At 36.5% G+C, this 11704-nt stretch overlaps 1 protein-coding gene across 2 annotated transcripts; it reads right to left on the bottom strand.

Moving 5' to 3' along the window:
* Positions 1 to 2668: 2668 nt before the first annotated feature.
* On the bottom strand, positions 2669 to 10482 carry LOC107822725 (uncharacterized). Of its 2 annotated transcripts, none has more exons than XM_016649292.2 (3): positions 10000 to 10482; positions 8138 to 8719; positions 2669 to 3788 (listed from the first exon to the last, which is right to left on the bottom strand). In XM_016649292.2, exons 2-3 carry the CDS (start codon positions 8687 to 8689, stop codon positions 2937 to 2939), a joined length of 1404 nt encoding a protein of 467 aa, XP_016504778.1. In that variant the 5' UTR covers positions 8690 to 8719; positions 10000 to 10482; the 3' UTR covers positions 2669 to 2936. The 2 variants fall into 2 exon arrangements, with proteins under 2 accessions (XP_016504778.1, XP_016504779.1); XM_016649293.2 differs by having other exon boundaries at positions 8138 to 8637; positions 10000 to 10453.
* Between the last annotated feature and the right edge of the window lie 1222 nt (positions 10483 to 11704).

The raw sequence follows: 11704 nt of genomic DNA, 5'->3' as shown, positions 1-11704 counted from the left end.
GCCATTTTTAATAACTAAATAATTTATAAAAAATAATATGAGTACCAAAAATATTTTTATGTACTAAAATAATTTAAAATAGTTATTTAACATTTTAAAAATATAAAAGATTATTTTATGCATAAATAATGTAATTATACATTAGTATAAAAAATACTTATGCATGCTTATAACTGCATATGTACTATTTTGAAAGTATATATATGTGCTTAAAATATGTGAGGAAAAATTGGGTATCAACATATTCTCCTTTATTTGTTTTGAAAATCTTGGATTAAATTTTACCACCTGGATATGTACATCGCCATAACTTTACATCGACAGAGGGACTGCTTGCTTGTGGAAACTTTTGGTTTTGAGAGTAAAATCACACTCAACAAGCCTTAGCATTATTTGGAAGTGTTCAATTTGGTCCATTCACAATTTTGCCATTAGAAAATCTTGGTATACACTATTGCCATTATGAATCTTTAGACTGAAATGAGTGACTTCCAACTTCCACGTGTTCAAAATTTTCGAAAAAAAAAGTCCAAAATTTTCCCTAATTTTTTTTTATATAATTTAAAATTATCCTCAGTTGGAGCTTCATTAGGCGTTAGGTGCAGAAATAGACTTTTTCCTAACTACATAAATAATGGTATTAGATTACAAAGTCTAATGGTGGACAGATAAATTGCTAAAGTTCAGCTAGCATATGGCATGCATATTACCATCTGCTGACTACTGCTCTGGCTATGGCGAGAGGGAGAGGCGAGATGGCGAGAGGGAGACCGGAGATGGCGAGTCACAAGATAGAGTGATGGAAGTCGACGAAGATTGGTGTCTGCTGGTTTAGGCGTTAGGGTTTCTGTGATTCTGTCTTTTTGATTATTTAGGAATTAGGTTTAGGCGTTAAGCGTTAGTCTTAGAGACACTAAGACAGAGTACTGGAACTCTCTGGAAGTGGAAGGGTCACGGGTTTTGTCTTTTTTATATTTAATATATATATATATATATATATGGATATAAATAAATTATATATATGTATATATATATATATATATATATATATATATATTCTTAACAGGTTAACAAATTATCCGTTAAGAAAATTGAATAATCCGCCTCCAAACCGATAAGTCGTTAATAAAAAAATTTCAATCTGTTCCCCGTCCGTTAAATCGTTACCCGATACCAGTAAGCCATTAAGCTTCGGTTCGGTTTGGTTTTCGGTTTCGGATCAGTTTTGAACACCCCTACCCATGTTAGTCTATTTTGTGATAACCAGGCAGCCATCCACATTGCTAAGAATCACGTTTTCCATGAGCGCACCAAGCATATTGAATTGGACTGTCATTTTATTCGTACCACGTTGAATGGGGGTCTATTTTAGTTGCTTCACACTTCTAGTTCCACTCAGCTCGTTGATATGTTCACTAAACCTTTGGGGGGAGTTGTCCATCATCTACATCTTCGCAACTTGTGGGTTATCTCACCCTCCAACTTGTCGAGGGTTGTTGAGATACAAGCAAATGATGTTACTTAGCCATTTGGGCTTCCTCTCTTCTTTTCTCTTCTTTCTTTTACTATTGGACCCAGAAGCCCACCTTGTATTTATTTAGTTACATTGTAGTTAGTTGGGTTTAATATAAGTACTGGGCCGGTCCATTCCGTCGGGTATGAGAGACCAGTAATTGTATAGACAGATTATTTTTGTCATTCTCAGTTCATGTAATGAAGACCTAGAAGCTTCTGTTTTTCTCTCAACAGCCTCATAATAATCTTAGACAAAATCCCAACGATCTGTGCCTGAATCAAGTTTTAACATAGTTGTGAGATGGAATTCATTAGATATATAGGAAAATAAAAAGTTGTCGCCTCATAAAATTCTTTTAATGGATAAGTCTGTCCTATTCATCGGATCAAAGCAGAAATCTTCTTAATTTTTCATGTGGCACCCAGTTTTGCGCCACCCATTGAATTTGTATCCACTTTTTAAAAAAAATTCAACTAATACTCAATTTTTTGGATAACTTTAGTTACATATATTTTTCTCTTCTTCTTTACTGTTGCTTTCTTCTTCTTTGTGCTTAGAGTTTCTTCTTCTTTTTAGTTGCAAAATAGGTTTGTTAAATTTGTTGTTGTTTAATGATTTGATTGAGACTTGTTCTTTTTGATATTTAAAAGTTATGTTTCAAATTTGAGCTCATTTGGAGTAGATTTGGGCATTAAATCGTGTATTGGATTGTTGAAATTTGAAGAACAAATTTATGTTTCAGAATTTAAGATACGAAATCTAAAGTTGCATTCAATGGATTGAACTACTTAAAATTCGAATTTCTAAAGTTGCATTGAAGAGATTAAACTACTTTAAATTTGAATTTCTAAAGTTGCATTAAAAAAATTGAACTACTTCAGATCCGAGCAAGTACACTTTGCAAAAATTTGTGTAATGCGAGTATAACTTCAATTGATGACCCTAAAAGTGGGTATATATGACAATGCCCCGAAACCTTTCACAAGTGTAAACGGATTCTCTCTCTCTTCGCACAGATGAAGCTTTACATTTTTTCCTTCTTGTGTTAAACTATTAAGTATTAACCGGTAATATAGCACTTTCAGTAATAGCATTCGGATAAATTCTAATAAAGTTACACATCGAGACATAAAAACTAAAAGGAAAAGAGAATTCCACGCCAGCCCAAACAAGAAGTCCAAGCTGGTTTCACTCAACAATAGTAATTCTAGCTCTAAAAATTATACAGTATTACGATACAGATGCCCAGGATGAGAATTAGGCATAGCAGTTCAAACCCTAAAAATTTACACCTGTTGTTATTGAGCATAGAACTGGTTAATTTTTAAATTGAAAAAAATAATACAACAACAACAACAAAATTATGGAAAAACAAAAAAATGGAGAACATATTGTACAAATGATTCCCTGTATCCCCTACTCACTTTTTCCCCTGCCACCTATAAGGAAGTCTCCATCTTTTATGCCAATAAACAGAGACTCTGGACCATAAAGGGAAACCAAAATTGTACTCAAGAGGATGGTCCACAGGCCCTGCTACTCTTAAAGGTAGCCACACATACCTTGAATCCCTTAAGTCAGCTGGATTCCACCTATCTGCCATAAAAATAAAGGAACCAGGTAGCTCAGGCAAAGGAAGCACAAATGTGCTCTGACCAAAGAAAGTTGTGTCTCTAAAAACTTTGTTTCCACCGATGCATGGATTTCCAATGGTCTCCCACGGCCCCAAAATTGATTCAGCTGCATGAGCCCGGGCCTCATTTGGAGCCCAACCAGTGCAACCTGATGTGATCATGTAATAGGTCCCGCCGTGTTTGAACAAAGCAGGGGCTTCCCTGTGTTGTCCGACAAGAACCCTTCTCATGGCTTGGGTCACGTCTATGTATTCTTCGTTAAGTGGACCGATATGAAGCTCACTGTTGTCCTCCGAGGAGTAGACGAGATATGCTATACCATCCTCATCTTTGAAGACTGTCATGTCCCTGCTATCATATCCGTGGGGCCGTTTACTGTACAGATAATCAAAGGGACCAGTGGGAAAGTCGCTAGTGGCGACACCAGCTGAAGCTTTCGTGTAGTTTGTGTCATCAATATGCATCCACATTACGTATTTACCTGTTTTCTCATTGTAAATTACTTTTGGCCTCTCCAGTATATTTAATTTGTACAAATCATGTGTCTCATCGTTTTCTTCCGCTGCCAAAACGATGCCTTCATTTTTCCACATCCACAAATCTTTTGATGAATAGCAACCAACGCCAATAACATCAACCTGAACGGAAGAAAATATTGAGATGAAAAGCTGAAAGTTAAAGAAGAACTAGTTCCCAGACCAAGAATAAATCTCATGCTTTTGCCAACACAGCAGAACCAATCTAGATAATGGACAAGTGATTGACAATCTAGGAACCTAGGAAAAGCATCATAACCTATACATATAATAAAAGGAACAGCTCATGTATCACAATGCATATGATACAGTGACAACCTTTGACTCAAGCCTCATATCTGAAAAATCTGCATCCCATTAGACTCATCTAAGACGGTTGACACTGAACTGTCCCACGAAGAGGCACTCATCCTCAAATGAATACCAACTGCTTCTACTACTGTCCAGGAGCTTAGCAAAACTTTTTAAAGATTGCTTATTAGGGAATTGACCTCTAACTGAGTGGCTGAGGGACTGCGTAGCAGGAATTGGGAGGACACGGATAAGCTCATAAAAAAGATTCAGTTACGGTATGGAAGGGACATGGCACTAGCAGGGGCGGAGCTAGTGCACTACTAAAAGGTTCGGACGAACTCATCAACTTTTGCTTAGACCCTATATTTTATTAGGAAATCCATTAAATATATATAAATATTTCATTGCGAACCCAACAACTAAAACAAGCTATGGCTTTTGGCAAGTTCATAACCCATAAATTCAAATTTTGGCTCCGCCTCTGGGCACCCCTACATTTTTAGTGAGATCCTTTTCTCTTTTTTTTCTTAGTATATATATATATATATATATATTTTTTTTTTTTTGATACAGATCATTTTATTGATTTCCAGCAACAAGAGAATGCAGGGAGATCACATTCTCAGTGAGATCCAATTACCTAAGTCCTTACAAGAAAATGGTGAAAGTAAGACAGGATGGAGTACAAATCTGCTGAAGAAATTGACCTCCTTCACATGGTCAGCCAGGATGCAATTCTTACAGCAGAACAATTTTAGAAAAGAGGAAATGTATTATTATTATTATAAGTTGGTGTTACCTGTGTAAGGAGGAGTAATGGGAGGTTGCTGATAATTTATTTACAGTTTAAAACAAGAGGGGTTGCTCTGATGGTAAGCAACCTCCACTTCCAACCAAGACGTTGTGAGTTCGAGTCACCCCAAGAGCAAGGTGGGGAGTTCTTGAAAGGAAGGATGCCGAGGGCCTATTGGAAACAGCCTCTCTACCTTATGGTAGAGGTAAGGTCTGCGTACACACTACCCTTCCCAGACCCCACTAGTGGGATTATACTGGGTTGTTGTTGTTGTTTGTAACAACCTCACAGTTTTTGCAGTAGCGTTCTCTTTATTTGACTTTGATTGAGTACCCCAAAGATAAAGAGTTAGAGGACTCTGTGAAGTTGAAGCGTAAGAATTAAGCAAGCATGGGGCCAGTGGAAGTAGCTTGTAGCTTGGAAAAGTAGCCAGCCATGCCATTTTTGCTATAGAATGAAAGGACTATGAGATTATTTCCAGGCGATGAAAAAAGTTAAACAGAATTTTCAAAAAAAAAAATCACTTTTTCCTAGTATCATTTATCTTTTGGTCCTACTAGCTTGGAAATCGGTGTTAGAGAGGGTAGAAAGGAGGCTTGGAGATTAGCAAAAGAGATACTTGTCCAAAGGAGGAAAGGAAGTGTTGATTGAGAATACAGTAAGATTGGACACTCCCGCTAGTGTTACAGGAAAGTTGGAAAAAATTCAAAGGAATGTTTTATGGGATTCATCAAGCGGTGAGAGGAAGTTTCACTTGGTAAATCGGGAGATATCACGACACCAAAGTGTTAGGGTGGGCTTGGGATTAAAAATTTAAAGGTTTTTAACAAGGTTTGTTGGCAAAATGGTTATAGGAGATTTAAGGTTGAGGAGAATGCTTTTCGGAGAGAGGTGATTGCGGAGAAATATGGAATCTTGGAAGGGGGATGGGGACTAGAAATCTTATACTTCCTTATGGGTGCGGTCTATGGAGGAATACTATGAAGAGGTGAGAAAAGTTTGACGGGAATGTTTCTTCTATAGCGGATGATGGGAGAAGGGTAAGCTTTTGGGGACACAACTGGTGTGGAAGCAATACTTTGAAAATTACATTGAACGCACCAAGTTTCATGCCAAATGGAGATGCCAGTGCAACGGGCACAAAGGCTACAAGGTGGAGAAGTTTGTTGGGTTTGAGATCTAGGAGGAACTTGCAAGACTAGGAGGTCGTACAATTCCAAAGTTTGGTTAAATTGCTTCACGAATAACGTGCTACATGGGATAGCCGTGATGTATGAAGATGAGGGGCAGGGAATAAATGTATCTTTTCATTAAGAGAAACTTCTGGTACATAGATCTTTTGGAGGTCGGTCTTGAATTAATGAAATGATATTTGACTTAACAAAAGAAAAGATTGAGCGTTTCATAGACAGATGGGAGCCAGGATTTGAAACTTATAGGTTCGGGATTCTAGTCATTTTAAGTTACTCGGTTGTAAATTAATAATCTGTACATATTCAATAGATTTGTTAAGACAAATACAGGGTTTGGATCAAAGCTACTGGGTTCGACCGAACTCGTAACCGAAGAGCTAGCTCCCCCCTGTTTATAGCTTCACTTGCTCAAGAGTATGCAAGGTCCAATTCCCATCAGGAGCTTATCATTTCCTGAGCACCACATTGCTGTACATGCAACAGCAAAGAAAAACAAAGGAACTCTGCCCTATATTAAAATAGGTGACTCCATCTGCTCCAGGTTAAAGAGATTTCCAATTAAATAACACCTTCAACTGATTAAAAACATAAACTAGTTCCTGAGCTCCTTGGCCTTGCTTCCTTAACTATGTTAGAAGGCTTAATAATCCTACAAATTAGCAGTCCAAATTTGTTTTGTGCTAGGCTTAATGCTATCTCAATTGTTCAAAACGAGCTACGGGAATGATCCTACTAATTCATCTTCATCTTTTAGAACGATGTGCGACCATAGAACAGGATATAGGCTACGCCATTCTTTATTTATTGTAGTCGTCAGTTCATTCTTGACAAAACCAACCAGGAGTTTATAATCTAGAGTAACAGAAAAGAACCGTTACATGGCTGTACCAAATACGAATGCATTACCACTTGGCTATTCTCCATAGGCTATTTTTGGACAGCAGGAACGGGGAGAGGAGGAACAGAGTAAAAGGGCTTGAAAAATTTTACCCAACTTAAGTCAACTTCAAAACAAACGCAAGTTGCTAAAACTCTTTTTAAGAGCCAGATGTGTCCAGGAAAAAAGAGAGTTGCCTAGTCTGTTGAATCTGCCCGTGAACAGGGAACAGACCAATCTTCAACATAAAATTTCACTAAAACCCGATAAGTAATCTTTTCCCCTGATGATTCTATCTGGCTGTGGTCTGATATTGTATATGATGATACTCTAGATGTTTCAACCTCTTCATATTCAACCAGCCACTCTTTCTTCTTCCTTATTCATTTTATTTTTGGCTGCCCAATGGGATTTAAGAAGATGTTGTTGTTTTAATAGACCCCTCAAAGAGCACGCAAAGCTATCAGCCCCCTGAAACTTACAAGATAAAATCATGTTAGCTAGCCTAAAATTCGATAAGCTCGCCTTGGTACGTAAAACCAACCACAAATGAAACTAACTGAAATGGTTTTGGGAATTGTTTGCACATTGGGAATACAGAAGAACAAGCTGAAACTCAAAGGTATACTTCCCATGTTATAATAGCTCACAGCACAAAGCACACACAGCTTCATTAACAGCACACTGCACATCAATACACAGTGATATCCTCTATGTAGTTGAACCCCGGGAATGGGATAGAGTGAAAAAGGGGCAGAAGGTGCCTTGTTATGTTCAAAGCATGCCAATCCTATCATTAACTAATCTAAAAGAGAGGACCACAGGTCGAGCAGGAAGGTTTCGCAAGCAACTTACAGGTTCTCTAGTAATGTTAAGAAAGGCCAAGAGTAACACAAGGCCATATTTCTTTCTATTAAAAAGGTACAGTTATAGGAGAGATAGAGTATCTCCTTTTTCATTTACATTTTCAACATTGTTGGTTCAAGCGTGATATTCTATTTATACTTGGGATCTAATCTCAACAATCTCTCATGGCCTACCCTGGATCACATCGAAAGCAGTTTTTCCCAACAGCTGAGCACAGATATGTATCACCAACCAACCATCTTACTCAGATATGTATGCAAGCTGTACAAAAGCATTACCTAGTTCAACATAGAAAATATACACGATGTATCCACTAGTTCACATGTATATCTACTTAGAGAGAAGAGAGGAGGGGCAGTTCAAATAAAGAGAAAGCAATAACATAGAAGCTATTCACCTAGAAAAATGTATGAAATCCAGAACTTACTCGTGCTGCTCCTTTTTTGTGAGCATGATATGTTGGCCCATCTTTATACTCTCCATACCAATAATACATTTTTGTCCTCTGATCATATAGAATACCTCCCCCATGAGCTTGTATAGGATTTCCCTCAGTATCCAACCACATTCTTCCAGGGTAATAATAATAGGTATCATTTTCAGAACTCTTACGAGGATCTATAGCAGTTCTTTGACCAGGGAAAAAAACATTCCTTAGCTGGGAAGACTCATCAAGAAATTCTTCAATCAAGGTAGTTGGCCGCTTAGGCTTTCTTTTGGCAGCACGTGGGGATCGCTTCCTTGGTGGTGGAAGCTGTATATTTTCCTCCTCAACCTCTTCAAGCTCACGAATGTGTGGGTGCTGGTTTATATGGAAGTGTGTCCCCCCACGGCGTGCATCTTTTTGGCTAATAAAGGAGTATAGATTAAGTAAAAGAAGGCAACCAACTAGGCTCCATACAAGAACTGAAAATGAGCATCTGCGTCCTGCATTGCAACGTAAAGTGGTTGGTTTCCTGGATTTGTTCTTGAACCTCATTTTGTTCCTTTTTTTATCTTGAAGACAATGCTGCAGTAAAGAAAATCAAACTAATGGAGATCCAGAATTATAGCCACAACCACAAAAGAAAATGGATATGCAGAGCATAATAGAGATGATATGTACTTGTGCTTGCATGTATTGACACATATCTGTACATATACATCTCTCTCAATAAAGGTGAATATTTCGTAAATAGATGAAATTATATAACTAGTATGGACATGCATACAAAATAACTAAAAATCAAGTTTTCTGAACTCATAACTCTGTCAGAGTTGACTGCTGACAATATGATACATCCATAATCAATTGTTTGAACAGCATTCAATCTAGTGGATTTCTTGAGTACCAACAAAAGATACAAATAAATGGAACATTTTATCAGTGAGCACGCGACTTATTAATCGCTAGTTATAGAAAATTTTATTAGATTGTGAGAATTCGATTATTACATCGACTATAACCCGAAAGGATAAGAGCATGGTCCAAGTTGTAAATAAAACATAAGGCCTTAATACAAATTATGATAGATACTGAGACCCATTTTTTCCATAAGCCTGTGATGGGTAGGCTGACAAAAGGGGTTGCTCTGATGGTAAGCAACCTCCACTTCCAACCAAGAGGTTGTGAGTTCGAGTCTCCCCAAGAGCAAGGTGGGAAGTTCTTGGAGGGAAGGATGCCGGGGGTCTATTTGGAAACAGCCTCTCTACCCCAGGGTGGGGATAAGGTATGCGTACACACTACCCTCCCCAGACCCCACTAAGTGGGATTATACTGGGTTGTTGTTGTTGTTGTTGTTGTTGTGATGGGTAGGCTCTCTATAAAATAGCTAGTCTCCCTATTAAAGTTATAGCGGTATAAACTGCACATAGAATGTTAGTGTTTTGAATTGTTAAAAGTTTCCATCTTTCTCAGATTGTGGAAATTGGCTAAAGTTTAAACTCCAACCTCAATCCTGTTGCTCCAATGCATTTGATCACTCTGTATGTCTCAATAGTCAATACCATACAAAAGATTGCAACTTTATCACCCAGAAACAAATTTTAAAAAAAAAATACAAAGATTGTATGTTATGATGCACTTGCTGTCCTCTATTGTCTTGACTATCATTTGACATAGATGCCTAGAGGAATAATTAACAAGTATGATAAAACAAAAGCAAACGTAATTAACAAGCTAAATTGATCAGCTCAAGATCCACAAAGAATAACAAAAATAAATTCTCAGAAAGGAAGGAGAAGAAAAAAGGGCAAAGGTGGAACTAAAAGAGTCAAAATTCTGCTGACAGTCAAAGAAAAGAAACTTACCAGAAAACAACCTAGTCGTGGATTGAACGAAATCTCTCGACATATGTTTTAAGCGTCAAATAGCTACTCGGTTGCGCAATACTTCAGCTAATCTATCAAGTTTGTTGCATATGAATTTCCTTATTATCAGTTGCTAGACTAGTTGTTAAAGGTTAATTTGGGCATTTAATTTTCTGTAAAATCCGGCCCAGATTGCAGGGGGGAGATGACAAGGAAAAGGAAAGGCTTGAGTAAGTCGAGAGTATTGGATCTTGGAATGTAATTAATGATGATGATTATGATAACTTCAGACCAAAGATCCTCCCTTTGGCCCTCCAACTCCCACCTTTACTTCTCTTCCCTGTGACTCTTTCTCTCTCTCTACAGAGCAAGTGTTACAATGACGAAAATTCTTAATTCTTGGGTTTCCATGACCTTAGCTGTAGCTGTAACCATTTGCTGTCTCATAGAAGATTAATTATTGCTTCATTCATTCATCGAGTTTATGATTAAGCGCGTGTTTGGCTAAACTTATAAGTTGTTCAAACTGACTTATAAGTATTTTTTGGTTTATTTACGCGTTTAGTAAAATTAAAAGTGCTTATAAGCCAAAAATAAGTCAAAAGTCATAAGTTGGTCTCCCCAACTTATCAAATTTCAGCTTATAAGCACTTTAGGTTTGACCAAAATATTTACTATTTTATCCCTAAAATACTTATTTTTAAAACAAAACTCTTCATATACCCAGTTTTTCAGCTGCTTATTATTAATTTCAACACTTTTATCCAAACACGTAACTGCTTATTCTTAAATCAGTTTCAGCACTTATGTTTTTCAGCAGCTAATGCTTATCACCTACCTTAAATCAGCTAAGCCAAACGGGCTTTAAGTATACTTGTAGTTGTAGCACTGCTGCCAACACATTTAAGTCTAGCCTCATTACTATACTTTCCGTTTTAGAAATTAAATTATGTAGTTGACTTAAGCAACACCATAAAATGATTCCATCACAACACTCTATTTTGCGATTTTTCTAAGAAAAAATAACACTTTCGTATAGTAGTAGTATTATATATTAACTAGTGTATTTGGCCGCAATTTGCGCGGTTATAAAACTATTTTTCACGTGCAAAATTTATAAAATTAGAATATAGTGATAATTCCTTTGAAATTAGTTTTGTCATGGTTGTCATATAACTACTTCAAATAAAAAGTACTTTCACTTTTTAAAATATACTCCCTCTGTTCCATTTTATGTGAATTTATTGTTGTTTGAAAGTTCAATAAATTTATCTTTGAGCACATTTTTAGAAATACTTTATAAATATTATGAGTTATTAACTATTGTGATTTATAGTACTTTAGTTTCTGCATACGAAAATTTTATTTTTAAATTTTTTGAAAATTCTATATCCAAACTCACAATAAAAGTTAGTCAGTTTATCCCTCATACTCCGAAAAGGTTTACATTTTAACTTTTTTTTATAGTTATTAGTACCTTTTATAGTTTTTTCTTATTTTTTAAATAAAACATGAGGTAGTAAAAGAAAAAAGATAAATAAAGTAATTGAAACCTACCATATATGAAACAAACCATATGAAATATTCTTCTCAAATTAAGTTCCAATTTCGGCCGAAAATTCCCTTTCCTTCCCTTTTCTATTTTTTCTATTTCTCTTTCCTTTTCCATTTGTTTGTTCTTATTTTCCTTTGCCTTAATCTCTTC

This window comes from Nicotiana tabacum, chromosome 3, assembly GCF_000715075.1.
Source record: "Nicotiana tabacum cultivar K326 chromosome 3, ASM71507v2, whole genome shotgun sequence".
Taxonomy (NCBI): Eukaryota; Viridiplantae; Streptophyta; class Magnoliopsida; order Solanales; family Solanaceae; genus Nicotiana; species Nicotiana tabacum.
The sequence above is the reverse complement of the archived record's forward strand: the minus strand, read 5'-3'. Positions and strand labels throughout refer to the sequence as shown.

Bases quoted from the DNA above. Each gene is read 5' to 3' on its own strand.
- LOC107822725 (XM_016649292.2), bottom strand. From the start codon at position 8,689: ATGAGGTTCAAGAACAAATCCAGGAAACCAACCACTTTACGTTGCAAT. The intron at 3,789-8,137 runs GTAAGTTCTGGA...TCTTCCGTTCAG, and splicing joins ACAAAAAAGGAGCAGCACGA to GTTGATGTTATTGGCGTTGG.